Source organism: Vigna umbellata, chromosome 11 (genome assembly GCF_029865625.1).
Source record: "Vigna umbellata cultivar VRB3 chromosome 11, Vumbellata_1.0, whole genome shotgun sequence".
Taxonomy (NCBI): Eukaryota; Viridiplantae; Streptophyta; class Magnoliopsida; order Fabales; family Fabaceae; genus Vigna; species Vigna umbellata.
The window spans coordinates 23,196,115-23,215,788 of NC_142175.1; the positions used below are offsets into that span (position 1 = coordinate 23,196,115).

The following is a 19,674-nucleotide window of genomic DNA, read 5'->3' on the forward strand; positions in this document are numbered from 1 at the left end:
ATATCAGCTCGATAGCAGGCCAAACTGAATTGTAAAATTCAATTCATTTTCAATTAATAAGTTAATCTAATCCAACTCATTTTTGACAGACCACTTAAACTTATCGAATTTGTTTGTTTTATCATCTAATTTTTTAAGTCTTACATTAATTAAATATAAAATAAAAACTCCATTACGATTTTGGTTTTAAAAATCGTTTCGAAAAAAATATTTAAATAATTTTAAATCTTAAATTTTAAACTATGTAATACAAATATTATATTATTTCAAAATCTCTCATTACATGTTTATAAAAAAAACTACTATACACAACTAAGGAAGGATCATTGTGTAAAAATCTTTCACATCATAAATATCACATAGAATATAAAAAATATATATCATACAAATACATTTCTTTTATCAAATAATCATCAATAATAATACAATCTTATCATAGTCTCAATGCATCCTAACTCATAACATCATGTATAAACCAACACACTCACACCTCACCACTAAAAACACATTGCTTAAATTTGACCGAAAAACTTATTCACTAGAACAATTTGTATAAACAATATCTACTTCAAAAAAGAGAATTGATAAAAATCTGAGTGATTTTTTGCTACTTACATGACCATCTTCAGAAAAGAAAAAATATGATTATATTTATCCCTCATTGAATCTTAACCTATTATTTAAACATCATCTTAGCCCCTTAAACGATATTACTTATTATAGAATTCAACCAATTCAAAAACATCGATCACACCATATTACATGTTATCGAATCTCAAAACCTTGAACTAACATATTCACACCAAGAAGAGAAAATAGTATCAAATTCTCTCTCTCAAGTATCAAGCCATAAATAAACTTACATGTTATACTTTGTTGTTGATGTCAGTACTTAATAAAATTATCGTTGGATTAGATTTAAATGTCACATATATCACAAGAATAATTTTTTATATTTTTGAAAAATAATTAAGAAAGAGTAATTTTAAATAAATGTAAAAAATTATTTATTTATTTAAAAATAAATAAAAGTGAAATATAAACTAAAACTTAGAAAAGTGTAATAATAACACACATTTATATTCATTGATACATTACAATTTTTTTTTAGAAAAGAACTTTTATATTTTAAAAAAAATGTAAAAAGAATAATATCAAGTGAAAAAATTCAAATAATCATTTTTAACTTAAAACTAGAAAGTCAGAACAGAAGGAGTTAAAAAAACATTAAAGGAACACCTAGAAAGCTCCGACATATTCAAAGTCAAATAAACAGAAACAAAACGACCAACTTGTTTGTTGTCCATCAACTCAAAACCTAAAAGATACCAAACATTTCAACCACATTCAACGAATCAAATATTGCTACTTGTCTATGACTTCTCCAACCAAACGGGAATGCCGGTAACAACTCCACCCAACGACGACTCACAACCGTTCTCGTCGGCGGCGGCGTGAGGCTGTGGCTGCGCCACCACTCTGACGGAGAAATTAACGGTCCCGTTTTCTCTCCCATCCCAGTCCCTCAACCTGTAGCACAACTGCAATCTATTGCCGGGCAATGACCTTCCAAGAAAATCCGAAAGCGCGATTCTTGCCACGCCGACGTCTCTCTCTCCCGCTCCCGTCCTGCACTTCACTTCAATCGTCAGGCACCTCGCGTAAGGCCCCACCTCCAACGAAAACGTCTCCTCCCAGGACAGCGACCCGTTGCTCTCCGTGGCCGTGGCCGTCGTGTGGCTGGCAATGGAGTCGGCGCGAACCACCGCGAAGACGTTGGTGTTGGCCGGTTTTCCCCTGACGTGAAGACCTTCCGCTGAGAGAAGGGTGAGCTGGATAGTAGTTGATTGGGTGGCCATGAGAAGTGGTTTTGTTTGTTCGGATAATGTGAGAAAGGGAATAAGAGAAAGGATCCTCTTTTTTGAAGCCAAGGTTTTTTACTTCTAATTTCAAACTGCCGACCGTTGCGCCGCATTTTCTCCTTGTTTAAACCCTATTTATATAGGCTCTTTTTTTTTTTTTTAAGAATGGAGATAGCTAAATTTACCGGAAATTAAAAGAAATTGGGTAATTCTTCTGTAAATTATAAAAATGAGATAGTTAATTTAAAATTACACATTAGGAGTACGTCACATTTTTTTAACTGAAGTTGCTAATTATGTTTTTTTTTATAAAATTATGAAAATGTGAAGTTACTGTAGAATTTCTTTATAAATATATTAAATAAAAGTTATTATAAATTTGAATTATTTTAGTTTCAATTGAAAGTTGTCACGATATCTTATAAATTAAAAATTCTCATTATTGTTAATGACTTTCATTTATATATTTATAAAATAATTATTATGAGTTGTAATAACTTCATATTTTATAATTTTATGAAAAATTTGTCAGATAACTTTAATCGATAAATTCTCAAACTCTGATAACTTTAATCGATAAATCGTCAGACTTCATGATAACTTTCATAAATTTTAAGTTAGTTATCTCATTTTCGTAATTTACACATAAATTTTATGAAAATTTTCCTGAAAGATGCCTGAATCTCTTACAATTCTTTAAAAGTGTATTTATTTATTATCTTTCATTATATCTTTCAGAATTTTACATGTCATTTCATTTAATTATTATTTGTTATATATAAGTATCTAATTGTAATTTGATAGCATTAATGTTATACTAACTCGCTCTAAAAAATAAATATCATATTATTAAGATAGGAAACAAAATAAGAAAAAAAAATGTCGGCACAATATTTGTTTTGAATTTTTTAACATTATCTGAACTTTTAACATTTTGTGAGCTTTTGAGTAGGAGATGACTCATTCGGCTAAGTATGAATGAAAAATAAAAAAGCTTTTACGTCTTCTCTTTAAATTGCTTTCTACATTCCCATTGTGTTTACCATGAATCACAACTAAAATAAGATTTTGCATCTTCAGTCACTAAAATATCCAATTTATATACCAAAAGTGTGATAAACATTGTTTCAAACATATTTTCAAATAACTTACATGTTGAATACACTAATGTTATTTTATTATGTGATTAGGGTCAAAGTTTGACACCTAATAACAATTATTTATGTCCTTTGAAAATAATACTTCCTTGTAAATCAATATAAATCTTTGGGTAAGTAATGATTTTAATATTTATGCATTTACATATGGATTTCTAGATATGTATGCTTGGATATGTATTTCTAAAAATACCCTCTTCTTAAAAAAAGAAAGAAAAACTCTCTTTTATGATGTGTTTATCTCAAAACTAAAAAACAAAAACCACAAATACTATTAAAATATTGACTATGGAAATTAATAAAAGTATTTATTAAAATTAAAATATATTATAAGATAAATTGCTTTGTAAATATAATGATTACTTTCATAACTTTTTAGTATTTAATTATTTAGTACGAATTTTACTGAAGATGAAAATTTTAATATTGGGAGGATGTGATTGTGGTGTTGGTACTTTATAAAAAAAACATTTAGTTTCCTTAAAATTTGAAAATAAGAATATTTGCTTTTGTATGTTTTTTAATTTAACGTTTAGAAAATGTTCTTAAGAAATATTTATTAATCTTGTTTCCGAATTTAAAAAAAAATTGTAATTAAATTAAAAAAATACCATTTTCTTTTATAAAATCATTTAATGTGATATATATATATATATATATATATATATATATATATATATATATATATAGTAAAATCACCTTTTTTTTTTGTAATAAGAAACTTATGTGAACATTTAAAAATAATTTATGACTAACAAATAAAACTTTTATTATTTTTAATTCATTTTCTAAAAAAGCATATTCTTGAAAATCAAACACCTCTTTTCCAGACGGTCGTATGGCCCTATTTTTATACAACCTTTTTTTTTGTTCTTCATTCACCTACATAACAAGCACTTTTCAAATTACTTTAGGAACTAAACCAAAAAATGTACATCTTTTTTTTTCATAAAATTAAAAAAATAACAAAGTTAGACTGTTAAAAATGAGAAAAAAAGAACTTGTTAGCATATAAATAGGAGATTGTTCAATTTCTTGCCTTTTAAGTAAATCATAAGGGAAACCAGATTAACCATATGGGAGTGTTCCATATCTTGGTTCGGGATAAGAGAATGAATGAAAATGTGTCATATGTAAATGTTTATAAGAATGATGAGTAAAGAGACAAGAGTCACACTATAATTATACCATAAATGTTTTAAGGGGTATGAGCATCCAAAACAAGTGATTAATTGCTTTCAAATGCTACAATATTTATTGTATAATGATTTATTATGTAATTCTATCTTTTAGATCCTATTAACAAAATTGTGTTCTTTTGTTTGAGAATGAGATTATTGTAAATTTTGTTAATAAAAGTTTTGGTATTTAGTTTGGGATTTGTGCATGTAAGATGTGATTAAATATGGAACCCCAATGGATGATTTAGGATTTACTGATTTATTTTGTAACTAAAATATACCAAAATTTAATATTTAAATTACCATAATAATAATAATAACTCAATTAAAAATATATAATTTATGAGGATCTTGAAACTAAATTACATCTAAAAGAGAATATATATATATATATATATATATATATATATATATATATATATATATATATATATATATATATATATATATATTTTCCTTCTTTTCGAAAGAGTTATTATGACACATTTGTTTGTTGGCATGTGCATCCAAATTAAAAGGGAACTTACTAAAGTCAGTACCATTGTGTGATCACAAAAAGTCTTCTTGCAATTGATGCATGATAGAACTTTCCTGGAAAAAATGAAGCAACAACTCAACATCTCAAAGTAAAGCACCCAGCTTTTGGTTCACACAATGCTCTACACAATAAAGTGTTGATTTCAAAAGTCATCGTGAACGTTTCATTCTTCAAAATTGCCAAATATGTTGTGTATTTACGAAACAGCTTTGGAGTTCACGAACAAACGTCAACGAAGCTTAATTAATATAGTTTAGGTTTAAATCCTCATTTGGTCCTCGTATTTGTGTGTCAATCTCAAGTGGGTCGTCGTGTTTTTTCTGGTCTCAATCAGGTCCATAAATTTGTAAAAATGAGTCAATTAAGCCATCTCCGTTAAGTTTTCGTTGACACCGTCTACAGATGCTGAACTGTAATTTTTTTAGTTGACGTGGCAATGTGTATTAAATTGAATGAGTGTTCTATTGTATAATCAACCATTCCTTCTCCTTCTTCTCTTACGCGTGAGAGAGGAGCTCTCTCGTTCCTCCATCAATTGCCTCTTGAGCGAGGCCGGCTGTCGCGGGCCACGAGCCACGAGCCAGGGTGCTACCGGTCGCCGCCAAGCTCGCCGCCGGTCACAACAGAACTGTATCGTTTTCGAAAGGAAAGACGGAGCGAGATTTTGGGGATTTTCCCTTTCTGTTTTTTGCTTGGTGTATTTGCTTGGTCTCCCAACAAGGAATCAACACTTGGGAATCCTGAACTAATCCCATCTTTGCTTCTTCCTAGTTGATCAATTCAATCATACATTCTAATCAAAATTGAGCTGATGAGTACAGTCAGCCATTGATAAAAGTTGCATAACAGAAATACTGCAAGTGCAAAAACATATGTACATGGAGATTTCAGAAGCCAAAACTAGTCAAAATTCCTTGCCACTTTAAGGGATATACTGCAAGTACAATTAATTTGAATTCACAGTTTGCTGTGTTAATTGCAATTATGTTGGCCATATACTGGTTTCTCTAAGTTGTAATTTGAAGAGTTCTGATCGTACATATTGTTAATAGAAAAAAAATTCTGATATACCAGTTACCACATTCATTTCATTTGGCAGATATACCTCATTTTTATTTGGCTTGAATTAATAAGCAAATCATGATTAAAATTAAATTAGATGGTTTCTTTGGATTTAAATACTAAATGAAATCTAGACACTATGAAAACAAAACCACATCAAAACAAAAGCTTTTCTGCGAATTGTATAAATACAATTATGATATCAGAAATGCAGAATGTCACCTGATGCAAAAACTGATATTACAATTAAGTATTGACACAATAAGGTATGAACTGGGTTGATAAATTGATAATACAAAATTACAATCATGGATTGACAGAAGTTTAATATCAAATTAAACTTGTGGTTTAGATACTGGACTTATGTTGTGTTTAACACTTGGAAAACTGTATCCAAGTTTTGTCCATACCAATTTATAGATCTTCAACATTTTTTTATATTCTGATATTGGGTCATCTTCAATACTGTTTCGTCTATCGCTAGGTTGAGGCAAAGAAAGTTGTTCCCAGGGAGGAATTCCCACTTTTCTTATACACCCAAAAGCCACATGCAGATAAGAATTTGAATATTAATGTTGAGTTATTGATATTAATGTTCAGTTACGAGAGCTTTTAATGTTGGAATTTTCATCCTCAGATTAGGGAACTCCTCCCAGATATTGGTAAAGAATCCACTGAAACCCTTCTACTGCTCTAGCGCTACCAACAATTATCTTTCCTCTGCACACAAGCCTTTAACCTGCAAGAGAAATACAGAAATCTAAAAACCCAATTGAAGTAGAAGTCGTCTTTGTAGAGACCACCCTACTCGCGATCTCCACCATGCCTGAACACCATCTTCGCACATCACCGTAAACACGCATTTGTAGAGAGAACCAGACCGCGAACATCTTCTCAATCGCGACCTCCATCATCAATCTCACGCAACCATGACAGCTTGCACCTCCATTTGAAACCTGCACACAGATTCGAAACCCCAATCACAAAGAGGAAACCCTATAATTTTAACATTAACCAATTAAATTTTGTCATTTCATAATCTTTTAATTTAAATAAAAATTCTACGTAATCAAACAGTACACATCAACATATTAAGTGGGCACCATGTCAGAAACTGTAAACGGCGTCAACAAAAACTTAACGGAGATGGCTTAATTGGCTCATTTTTACAAGTTTATGGACCTGATTGAGACCGAAAAAAACACGATGACCCACTTGAGATTGACACACAAATACGAGGACCAAATGAGGGTTTAAACCTATAGTTTATTTAAAAAAGCTATGCAAATTTGGGTAACTAAGTTCAAAAATTTCTAGTTAAGCGTGTTATAAATTTCACTAAAGAATATCTACCACCACCAATTGTTGGTTCTCAATAGAGCATCTGTATTTAGCAATGAACATTATTGGAACACCAGGAATCTGTAATACAGAAATCCAAATATCAAAACAAAACAGACATGAAGAGTAAAAAATGACTTTACCTTCCGAATTCTACTCTTCAAGTCCCGATCACATGTTGCAACAATTAGCACTTGTGCCTGTTTCCTAGAAAATAGTTTGCATAAATAAAAGGGGGAACACAATAAATAAGCAGCAAATGTGTTTTAATTAAAAAAATGGTTCACTTAAATGATTATTGAATATACATTGCAAAGCCAAAGGATTTGGGGGAGTTCCATTACCATAAAGAATGAAGAGAGTAATCCTAACTGATACGTATGTCTTGGTTATGAATTCAATATTGTGATAAAAAAATTGCTACATTTTTCATAGTTCCAAATCACAACACTGGAGAGCAGATATAAAGATATGTTATTACTACCAATTATTCAATTTACATCTCAGTGTAGAAATAATCATTTGTTTACTGATGTAGATGACCATATACTGTTGAGATCTAAAAAGATATCATAATCCCAAATGGTAGGAAATTTACAAGGTTCAGAAAAATTTACCATCATCTTATTATGAAGGCTCTTGCCTTCACTGTTGAACAAAAAATAAATGAAAATTTGTTTTACCATTCCTCAGGATCCTAATTCAAGTAAAAAGAACAGTAAATAGACTATTTCTCATCCAGCCTGAAGAGCCATTTATCAGTAATCAAATTGCTACCAGGTGCTTCTGGAATTTAGCTCAAAAAAAAAAAAAAGACACCTGAGTAAAACTCTAAACAAGGCCGTTGTCAGCATAGGTACATTTATTAGTATTCTCTCAAATTGAGGATACTTGGCAATCATGTTATGCATAAAAGGGACATATAAAACGATAGTAATATAACTTCTTTCCTCCACTAGATTAAGAGACAACCTTCGTAAATTTGTTTAAAAAGATGTTATTCCCTAGGTGATTTATTCAAATTTGTACCTGAGCCCCTACTGATCTGAAGAGAATTTGATAAAAGGTTGTGTGAGAAACAGACATACACTACAAAAGTCTGCCATACATAACTGAAATGCTTTAGTATTTTTATCCCGTAATAGTGTTAGTGTTAGATCATGAACGTCATATGCATTAGCGCAAGCTATCTACATACAGTTGTAAACATATCACAGACTGCAAATTTGAACTGTGTATTCCATGGAAAATTGCGTATGTATAACCAGAATGATCATTTGTTTAATTGAAAGAGAGAAACAAAAGGAATATATTAAGGCAAAACAAAGCACGCTCACTCTAATCTGGATTTAGAAATTGGTATCCAGCAAAATCCGGTACGCAAGTTGCCGCAGAATGACTAGGACTAAATAATACAAATTCAAACCAACGGAGAAAGGGAGAAAGCAATAAATTCAGAACCAATTAAAAGGGGAGGCAAGGAGTGAGAATCGAACCTTATTTGTCTCTGGGTAACTTTTCCTTCATAAGATTTTTCTTGAGTTCAAAACCTCTTCTTTGTAGCTGAATTAGATAGGATTTCAAGAATTGATAATAGAACAAAACCAAGAACAATGAAGGAATCAGCATTCGGCGAGAGAAAGAAAAACCTAACCTATAGATTTTCCTGGAAGTGACAACCTTTTTCACAATAGCAAACTTTGGTTCCTTTTTAGCTTTTTACCCATTATCAGCACAGAGAAGGGGATATATTATGCAAGACCCAGGCCAGAACCATATATCAATATCAGATATTACGTTTAAATTCACAAATGTAACCACCTCCCAAATTACCTATTTTATTAAACACCATAAAAATTTAATTGAAATATCAGAATACGAATAAAAACACAGCAGATTCAGTTTCTTAGCATTGCATCGAAACTGAATGAGCCCACTTCATGAAACGGTGTTCATGATCAGGTTTCAATGAATTCACGTGCGTTATTGAAATTGAAAGAATATAATTAAAAGCAACAATAAAGTTCGGAATTTGGTAAGATGGCGCTGCTTCTAGTGCATGGGTAGAGCATCCAACAGAACAGAAAAAAGAAAAAAAAAAAAAAAAACAAACAAAATAACATCAACGAAAAAAATTCAGTAGGCAGAAGCTTTACTTGAGAGCTGAAGGAATAGAACCTACATGGGTGAGAGCATTGGCACGTGAGAAAGTGAGAGCGACTGCAGGTTTTCCATCAGGGGTGGAATAGATTGGCAGTCCAACGGTCCATGGAAGAAGGAAAATTGACGGGGAAAATAATATGAAGGACCAATACTAAACCGATTCACTCAGTAGTTACAAAACAAGAGAACGTGATAAAATATTGAAGAAAAATATAATAACATAATACAAATACAAAAATGGAGAGATCCAGTTCTTACCTTAGTTGTAATCTAAGCTCATAGTCGCAAAATGAAGCAAATGGAAGAGCCAAGAGAAACAACAATGGTAATGCAGATGAGTGTAGATTTTAGTAGATACGAGTAGGTCATGTTATGAGCATGGCTAGGCATTGTCATTGTGCAAGCCCTCTGACTGTGTCTAACGATAGACTAACATATATTACAATAGATAAAGGACTAAAATAAAACCATTAGTAGGGAGGTGTTAACAAAATAAAGTCGGTTTAGATAGTAATTTTTCTAGGTATTTTGAATAAATGGTGTTAACATGGCAATCTTGAACTCCAAAAACCAACATACTTGCAAATAATTATTTTGGATGATTACATAAAGTTACTAAAAAATCAAATTTATATATCTATTAAATGTTAAGTATAAAAAATACTAAATAATTTTTTATGGTGCCAATTTCAAAACAAATTAATTTTGAAGGTACCCAAAACTAATAAAATCCTAGTTTTAATCTCACAAATTTAGACTAGTTTTAGTTTCTGTTCCCTAATTTAAAATTTGCCGATTTTAGTATTTCAAATTCACGAAATACTGTCTTTAGTCATCCCAAATGAGTTTGAAAGACTAAAAAGAACCAAAAATAACATTTTTCCAATAGAGGGTCTAAAAACTACAAAATTTAAATTGAGGGACTGAAATAAAAATTGTCCCAAATTTAAGGTACTAAATATATTTAAGCAAAAACTTTAAGTCGCTTCTTCCTTTGTTTCTTAATAACCACTCTGAAATAATATTTTTCACTTCTTTTATATTCTTCTTTAACCCAATCAAACTATGGAACTAATTTTACTTAGGCTTAAACGTAAACGAAGTTAAAGGGTTAATTCAAAGCCAATCCTTTCCTCCCATGCTTCAAGCTATAACAAAATTGAAAGTAATGTATGCTTGTGTTCTGGAATTTGGTAGGCACCATTGTGTCATGATGACAACAATTATATCCCCCACCAAGTAAAGAAATAATGCCTGCTAGAAAATATGTTTAATCATGGAAAATCTCAAGCAATATCCAGACAAAATAAAAGATGGTCTTATGACAGATTTCTGCAATGTTAAAATAGTGTTTGGTAAGGAGAAGTTGCACTCCAGAAACATGGATTATCTTTTGACTGTGACCTGAGATATTGTCAGAGTTGTGTGCGTGAAAAAAAGACAACTCAAGAAAAAAAAAAATAAGAGAGCTCAGAAACATTATCTTCATTGACCTGAGTGCGATGACCAACAATTGACCCACAAATTGGACAGAATTTTTCATCAAAGCTCTTTTGAATGTGCACCAGACAGGAAACGAATCTGAATCTAAACCGTGTCAGGGTTCTATTCTACCACTGGTACTCTTCTTGATTACATATTCTCGTCTAATATTTAATTATCTCTATAAAATTGCAATGAACACAATGGTCTAGCTATCCTTTGTTGCCAAAGGACTAAATACACGAAATAGATTAATTTGGTAATTGGTAATATTAGGGTCCAAATTACAGGCAATTTTAACTTGAATAGCAAATTGATTAAGAATTGTCAATTGTCAAATTGGATCTTGTGTAATATTATGAAGCAAATTCATTTTGGTGTTGAACTTAGAGACTAGAGTGATTTTAGTGCAAAACAAAATGGGGAGAAATGGAATTTATGCTTTTGAAATGAAATATTTCTAAGAAATATACAACCCCCTTTACTAAAATTTATCAGAGGAGCTTGGTAAAAAATACATATCTGATATCTCCTTACACTTGACAAGCAGCATTGGCCAATCACTTTTCCCCAGTCAGAGTAGTTTCGGCGTATCCCTCATCTAGATGATTTTTTAGGATGTTCCTAAGGTACTCTACTTGTTCAAACGCCCCTTGAGTTTCCTCCCACTGCAAGAGAGAACACTATCATCAATAAATTATTTTGGGACAAATCAATATCCTATGAATAAAAAACACTTAAATTGTCTGGCTGAGGAACAACTCCTACTCTAGAAATGAGCGTTAAAGAGGTAATGTGTTTTTGATACACAAAATGACAATTTAGGGTGCATCTGGGATGAACTTGATTGGTTATTCCTCAACAAAATTTAGAATAATGAAAGGTGTATATAGATGCAAGAGGGTTATGATAAAATGTTTCTGCTGGGTGCAATTTGAAAGATAATCCCTCCAACAGTATGCCAAAAGGCATTTACATTGCCAGGAATAATTTTTTTTCAAACAATACCTTGTTTCGTATCCCGCATGTGTGCTAACTAATAAAGATGTGAGTTAAACTATGACAGCTTCACAGATATATGTTTTTTTTTTCTTAATTTTGTATGAGAAAAATACCAGGGAATTTAAGTAGATGAGATATGTTTGATCTATGAAATTAGAGATCTTACCTCCAGATGGGATACAGAAGCGACTTTCCAACCACAAGCAGTGATGTATCGACGTTTTAACATGGTATGTCCTAATGGAACACCTAATAGGCAGAGATATAAAATAACAAACCCATTAGCTAAGATTCAACTAGATCTTATAGAACAAAAGGTTACAAATTTGACATACACACCAGTATTTCTCGAGAAATGAGTTGGACCATCAATCTCCAAAGCAAGCTTCTTATCAACAAGCACAGCATCCAAAGTGTAACCATCCACAACATATTCTTTGACCCATTCAAGGCCAGTGCTTATGAGTAGGCGTCCAACCTCTTTTTGAAACGATGAAGTTATTTTCTGATTAAACCTTTTAGTTTTTCCAGCAAGGGCAACTTTCTCCTCAAACTCACCACATAAGGACAACTGAAGATGTGGGAATTCAAGCTTCAAGCACTGGTTTACAAGATGAACTTGAGAAGCAAACATGATATCCTCCCTGTAAAACTCGGAAACCCTTTGCTCCTCATAATTGCGGAGAGTTTTCCAGACATGAGAGAAGAAACTCCTGTCCATTTGTCCAAAGACAGCATAGGACCAAGCTATTGTCCCAAGCTGGTCCCTCGTTAAAGTGAGTACGGGAGAGCTCAGAGATCCATTTAAGGCACCAGTTCTGTCAACACTGATTTGTTCATCATTACTTGATGTCTTTTCACTTGTGCAACCTCTCAATTGGCAACTATCTTTGAAGACTATGTCTAAAGAATCAAATACAAGGTCAGCTGGCTCATATAGCGAAGCAAAAGCCCATAAAAGTTGAGCTAGCTCTTGTTCTTGAAAAGTGTGAATTATGATTGAAGCCCTTTTCGACAACTCTGAGAAAAGATCAGGGGCAGAATGCTGCATTGCAGCAAATGCACCTGCTATATTAGCAATGTTTTGGGAGTTGAAATCCCCAACCTTGGTCAGTGCAACCTCTGCAATTCTATCCATTTCTGAAAGATAAAGCAGTTCACCTCCAATTTTGGACAGTGCCCAAGATATGTTCGAGATTCCTTGTGCAGAGCACTCAGGTAAGGCTGTCATCGCAACACTAACAAGCATAGACATCTCTTTTTGTCGAGCAAAAGCCAATCTTCGAGTTCTCGTCATAGTAACCTTCTCCATATTCTTAGCAATGCGATGAAGAGCGGTGGCAATGTTCAAGGGGGACAGAGGAGAAGGGCTTAGGCCTTTTGCAACTGCAACAATTGTTTCATAAGTTATCTCTAAAACATCATCTGCAGTCTGTGCTTCAGTGATTGCTTTGTTCAAATTGACTTCTTTTCTATGATCAGATGGCCCAGAGAATTGAGAAAGCCTATTGACAAATTCTTCCTTTGTTTTTTCCTTCTTTTCTATAAACACTCCATTGGAAAACATACTCACTCTCCTTTTCAGATCGTCAACATCATTCAGAGGATTGATAGGCTGTGGGAACTCGTCCTCTAAGCTAAAGTCAAGATCTTCTATATTCTCAATTTTCTTTACTATTATTTTCTTCTTGCTTTCCAACTTCTTCTTGTCCTTCTTTTTCTTCTTAACAGTAACCAAATCTTCAATCAGATGACTCATGCCCCTTGCTTCAATTGATTTCAGGGCCTTCTTTCTCGCCCTCACACACCAATCCATTTCATCAGTTTCTTCAAGCAACTTTGACCTCTGCACTTTTTCCCTTTTTTTAGAGGGAGCCCGGTAACCCAACGGATCAACTTCCCCAAGAAACTCAGATTCCCACTCCACATTAGATTCCTCTCCATCACCACCATTATCCAGTGCATCAACTCCAACCCTCTGGGAACTAGCGCCAGTGTCTCTACCCAATTGTGTGCAGTTACTTCTCAGGGTGCAGGATTCAGGTTTTCGATTTAAACTCCCAGTTCTAGTTGTAACCACTGGGAAAGTATAACCAAGTCTTGGAGTGAAACCAAAGGGTTTTAAGCAACTTTGGTTAAGCAAGGAATTCCATAACCCTTCCATACCTCACCTGAAGAAAACAAATTCAACTAATTAGGTTTGACCATGCAACTAAACAAAACAAAAAGAACAACACTAAAATTTAAATATCATCCACTACTTTTCAAAGGACAATAACACCAAGTGAAACAGGAAAAACAACAAAAAACAGCCTTCGGTTAGAAATTATTTCCATGAGCAGATTTTGAGATGAAGGGAAGAAAAAAGAAAAGCAAAAAGAGAGGGATAACCCATTCCCTACCTTCGAAGAGAAGGAAAAATTTCAAGTTGGTCTCGCTCTCACTCGCACACACACACACTCTTTCTCCTTTTGCAACTGACGGGTGGAGTGCAAGACAGTGGCTCCTTCTTTGTTGTTGAAGTTATCCTAAGTGGTTGTTTCTCACGGGTATGGTTTCATTAACCTTAATTAGCAACTCTAATTAGATCGTAATCTAGGTTTTAAATATATTATATTGTTATTGTAAAAAATCTAATTATGGTTCTTAATTCATGTCTTATATTTCAAGATTATGATAACTAAATATAGTTTAGAAGTTTCATATAAAATAGTATACTGTCTTTCCAAATAGCCTCTCAATAGTTCGAAATTGTTTCTCCGAAGAAAGCAGGGTTTCTCCTACTGTGATTAGACCACTAAGGTATGATTTCATAGACTCAAACTAACGTATGTAATCAATATGTAATTACTGTTTTCAGCAATGCATTCAATCTCTCCATTAAAACAAAGGCCTAAAATCACAATCTGGTACATGAAAACATAAAACTCAAATTACCTTGAAGTTTCTTGCAGAAGTTCCAGTGTGCGACAGGTAAGGGTGAACGAAACGAGGTCTTGACGAGGCGAATAGATAACTAGGATTCAGAAGAGCTCTAGGTTTGGCTTCAAAAGAAAAATTCACGAAATGTGTTAAACAAGGGTTACATGACATTCATGGAGAACGCAAGGGGATAAGAAATTTGGGGTAAAATCATGAGATAGTGTGAAGAATTCCAGATAAGTCTTTCTGTTGTGGAAGTCACCAATTTTTAGAGTAAGAGTCAGTGCTGAACGAGCTATAGTTCAGGGCTAAGTGTTCATCCTTAAAAACTTTGAAAATATTCAAAACTTTGTCCTTATAACAAACTAACTAAAATACTTATATAATATAATATGTAATCATTTATTAATTAAACTGAGAAAATTCATATGAAAATATAGAAATTAATTATTTAAAACTAAAATCGCTATTAGAGTAGTATTAATGAAATCAAAAATTTATAATAACTACATTAAAGTTTAAATTTTAAGTGTTTGATTGTATTGAATCAAATTATCGATAGTTACTCAAATTATTGATATTTTAAGAGACAAAATCATATAACATACAAAATAAATAAGAGGTTCAAGGTTTTTTGCTTTTCATAAAACATAATTACGTTTGGTTTGGTTTAAATTAAATATAAAATCTGAAAGAAAAAAATCAATGGTTTGTATTTTGGTTTAAATCAACTTTTTCATCATTATAAAATTTTTAAACATCTTTTATAAAAAAAAAACTTGTAAAATATTAAATTTTGATCATGAAAATACATATACTGGATTGTTTATAATTTCTACATTTTCTTTTATTTGTAAACAAATTAGATGAAATTATAATTATATATATAAAATAAAGTTTCTTTCAAGTAATAAGCAGCACCAGTGGTCTAGTGGTAGAATAGTACCCTGCCACGGTACAGACCCGGGTTCGATTCCCGGCTGGTGCATTGTCCTGGGAGCTGTGATGATAAAAGCATACGATCGATGGGTCGATCACTGATTCATCTCAAAAACATAGATGAAACATATGCACACCTGAGCTCTTTTTCTTCTTTTTGAATCCCCGTTTAGGAAAAATTAGAAATTAAAAAAAAACTAATTTAGAGAAAATTAATTAGAGTTTAAGAAAATCAGATTTGGAGTTTAATTAAAGTATACAACCCTAATCTTACTTAATTCCTAATTATAATTAGGAGAAAATTATATTTCGTAATATAATTCTAGTTATAATTGGATGAAAACCCTACCGTTATTGTTATATTCTCTTCCAATTTTCTTTTTTCAAATTTCCTCTTCCCTTGGGACATCCATGTTTACCTTCCTTTGGCTACTTAAACCATACTCTTTTGTCATGTTTTAATTGTCTTCCGTCACATCTTCCATCAAACAATTGATAAGTGTGAAAAATACTTGTTTCATACTTATAAATGAGTTCACAGTTGTAATTATTCATGAAATAATGTGTTTTTCACGTTATACATTAGTGGAGTGCTATCAGATGTTTCTCGCTAAGCCATCATTAAATCGTTCAGCTAAAAAGATTATTATTCGCTCAGCGTACCAAAACAATTGGCTGAGCAAATTATGGATAGTTAAATTATGGATAGTTAAAGGATATGCAGTTGAACATTCGCTCAGCGAATGATAACTGTGCGTTGAGCGAATTAATTAAATCAGAATTGGCTTTTACAGAAAGAGGGTTGACAGAAGTTCCAAATAGAGAAAAGAAACGAAAACATCTCAGGATTGTTAGGAGACTACTTCAAGGCATCAAGACATCATTGTTGCAAGGCATTGCTTCAAATGTGTACGTTATAGATGACTAGGAGTAGTTAAATTTCTCTTTCCTTGGACCCTTCATTCCTGCACCCCCTCACCCCTACACCTCTTGCATCCCATTTTTTTTATAAAGAAACCATACGGTTCTTTCACAACTCTTCACTGGACTTTGATAATATATTTTTTTCTTGAGAGTGATTGAGTATTATCTAAAGAGAAGTATTGTTCCGAGTGTGTAGTTTGGAGTGGTGTATTGGCAGCTTGACTCTTTGTGTTGGTGCAGTTTCGGATTACCTCATTCTTCTTTGTGTTTTTGCTGTAGAAAGAGGTTAGTATTTATTTTTAATTTGTGTGCATAGATAGATTTCATGGTTGGATTGTTATTGATGGAGATGTAATTTAGTTTCGTTAATATGTTTGCATGCTACCGAAAATGAAACGATATGAACTCATGGACTGCGGGTAGCCGATGATGTTGATCGACTGCGGATAGCCGATGATGTTGATCGGATGTGGAGATCCGATTGATGCGCATCGGATGTGGAAATCCGATTATATGAAATTTCGGATATACATATTCGATACTCAACTTAGATTGTAATATTTAACTCAGATTATATTAAATATTATGTATGTTGTTTACCTTATTTAGTTTATTTATTTTTAATATTTAAATTAATTTTTATCTTTACATATGATTTTGAAACAAATTGAGAATAACGAAATGCATAGGAATCGGACCTGGAGATCCGATAGTGAGAATTCGGATATCAATATCCGATACATGTTTAATGTTATACATAAAATTTTAATTATGTTATTGTTTTACTTATTTTATTAATTTTAAAATTATTTATGATTTTGTATTAGTCTATAATAAAATTATATATTTTTTCATTGATATAATTTTGTTTTCTGAATTTATTAAAATTAATAAAAGTAATTCAGAATAAAAAACTCAGTTACCTATTGCATATGGAAATTCAATTTTATATATATATATATATATATATATATATCGGATTTCCATATCCGAGAATGAAAATTTTTCGCCTATCTTATTTAGTAAGAGTGTTTGGTATTCAGCTGAAAATACATTTTTCATGGAAAAAAACTGAGTTACCTATTTGAATACTCAATTATTACAAGTAAGGATTAGTATTTATTTAAAAAATTTCTAAGATATTTGACAGCCATTCATTTATTTATATAATTTGTAGTTATTTTATATATTATTTTATTATTCTATAATTATATTTAAGTATATGTATAATTTTTATGAATTTATAATATAATTAGATAATATGTAATTTTTTCATAATTTTCCATGTTGTTTTATGAATATTATTTAAGTAGGTTTGTTTTATATAAAAATTGAATAAAACTAGTTAACTTTATTTTTATAATTATTATTTGTTGTTAATATATAATTTTTAATAATTTTTTATATAGTTTTATGTTTATTTAACTTGGTGATTTAAGTTAGATTATATTGTTCAGTAAATTTATAATTGTATAATTATTGTATTAGTTTTTTATTTTATAATATAATTATAAATTATAAATTTATTGTATTATTTTTTTAGTTTTTATAGGTGATTATAATTTAAATGGACGAATACCATTATGGGATCGATTCTGAAATAAATTGTACCATGCAATCAGAATTTTCATCATTTATAAATGAGGTTGCTGAGGAAGATCAGACGAATAATTTCACAACAAATGAAAGTTTTTCTTCTCGTGAAAACTTAATTGAATGGATAAAAGGGATTGCAAATGATCTAGGATTTGTTGTGGTGACTATAAGATCCGATAAAGCTACCGGTCAACCTGGGAGGAAGACGTTTGTGTTGCTAGGATGTGAAAGAGGCAGAAAATATAGAAAATACAAACCCGACCAACCTAGTGCATATGGCACCCGAAAATGTGAGTGTCCTTTCCAGTTAAGGGGCAAACCATCTGGTAATGGCGATGGGTGGGTATTACAAGTGATATGTGGATACAATAACCACGATTTAGCAAAAACTTTAGTCGGGCATCCTTATGCTGGTAGGTTAAATCCTACTGAACAAGCAGTACTTGTTGATATGACTAAAATCCAAGTAACACCAGCAAATATTTTGTTGACTCTGAAACAAAATAATGAGCATAATGTAACTACAATAAAACAAGTTTACACAGCAAGGTATACATATAAACGCTCATTGAGAGGGTCGAGAACTAAGCTGCAACAATTGATGATGATGTTGGATCGGGATAATTACATACATTGAAGTAGATGTGCAGAGGATTTTGAAGTTGTTAGTGATCTCTTTTGGACACATCCTTATGCAATCAAGTTATTGAATGCATTTAATGTTGTTTTGCTAATAGATTCAACTTACAAAACAAATAAATATCGGTTGCCATTGTTAGAGATTGTTAGTATGACATCTACTGGGTTAACCTACTCAGTCGCATTTGCATTCTTATCAAGTGAGCGTCAAAATAATTTCACTTGGGCTCGGCTGGATCTCCATAAAATTAAATTAAAACATAATATAAACAAAATTTAGCATTCATCTACGTTTATGAGACGAATTAGTGATTGACCCATCAGTGTACCGTGGCAGGGTACTATTCTACCACTAGACCACTGGTGCTTTCGTTTGCAATTACCAATAAACATTGTTTTATATTATAAATAAATGTTAATAAAATTTATTTTATTTTAGTCGTATCTAATAAAATTTTATTTGACTAAAAAGATAATTAAATGTCTATTTTTCTATGATGATGGAGACATTTTAAATCCCAGATTAAATACGTCACAAAAAAAAGAAAAAAAAAATTTCAATATTACTTACATTTATCACAAACAAGTTCTTCAACTAAAATGTCTATAGTAATTTTCATTCGGACATATATGATGACTAATGGCGATAATTTGAATAATACGTAGATATCGTGCAATTTAATTCCTTTCACAGTTAATAAGAACATTAATCCAAGAGAAAAATTAAAAAAAAAAACTCAAATTATTTTCAAATTAGATGTGTTTCAAATTATTTTCAAAAAATTTGTTTCACTTTTAGACTAAATTATATATTTATTTTGTTTATGTATTTCATGAAAATTATATACAATACTTTCAAGCAAACG

The 19,674-nt window shown here is 31.5% G+C and overlaps 2 protein-coding genes and 1 non-coding gene across 4 annotated transcripts; 1 reads left to right on the plus strand and 2 right to left on the minus strand.

The window, feature by feature from the left end:
- Positions 1–1,227: 1,227 nt before the first annotated feature.
- LOC124823168 (BON1-associated protein 1-like) lies at positions 1,228–1,991 on the minus strand. Its single transcript, XM_047295333.2, has one exon. The coding sequence runs from the start codon at positions 1,857–1,859 to the stop codon at positions 1,374–1,376; it is 486 nt and encodes a 161-aa protein (XP_047151289.1). The 5' UTR covers positions 1,860–1,991; the 3' UTR covers positions 1,228–1,373.
- Positions 1,992–11,188: 9,197 nt separating this feature from the next.
- RAP (RAP domain-containing protein) lies at positions 11,189–15,031 on the minus strand. Of its 2 annotated transcripts, none has more exons than XM_047295343.2 (4): positions 14,726–15,031; positions 12,128–13,959; positions 11,955–12,037; positions 11,189–11,454 (listed from the first exon to the last, which is right to left on the minus strand). In XM_047295343.2, the coding sequence occupies exons 2-4, from the start codon at positions 13,950–13,952 to the stop codon at positions 11,347–11,349; spliced, it is 2,016 nt and encodes a 671-aa protein (XP_047151299.1). In that variant the 5' UTR covers positions 13,953–13,959; positions 14,726–15,031; the 3' UTR covers positions 11,189–11,346. The 2 variants fall into 2 exon arrangements, with proteins under 2 accessions (XP_047151299.1, XP_087957967.1); XM_088101841.1 differs by lacking the exon at positions 14,726–15,031 and adding an exon at positions 14,191–14,306.
- A 596-nt stretch (positions 15,032–15,627) lies between these two features.
- Positions 15,628–15,698, plus strand: TRNAG-GCC (transfer RNA glycine (anticodon GCC)). Its single transcript has one exon. It is a non-coding gene; the product is annotated as a tRNA-Gly (tRNA).
- The last annotated feature ends 3,976 nt before the right edge of the window (positions 15,699–19,674 follow it).

Bases quoted from the DNA above. Each gene is read 5' to 3' on its own strand.
- LOC124823168 (XM_047295333.2), bottom strand. From the start codon at position 1,859: ATGGCCACCCAATCAACTACTATCCAGCTCACCCTTCTCTCAGCGGAA.
- RAP (XM_047295343.2), bottom strand. From the start codon at position 13,952: ATGGAAGGGTTATGGAATTCCTTGCTTAACCAAAGTTGCTTAAAACCC. The intron at 12,038-12,127 runs GTGTGTATGTCA...TCTGCCTATTAG, and splicing joins TCATTTCTCGAGAAATACTG to GTGTTCCATTAGGACATACC. The intron at 11,455-11,954 runs GTAAGATCTCTA...TCTCTCTTGCAG, and splicing joins CTTCTGTATCCCATCTGGAG to TGGGAGGAAACTCAAGGGGC.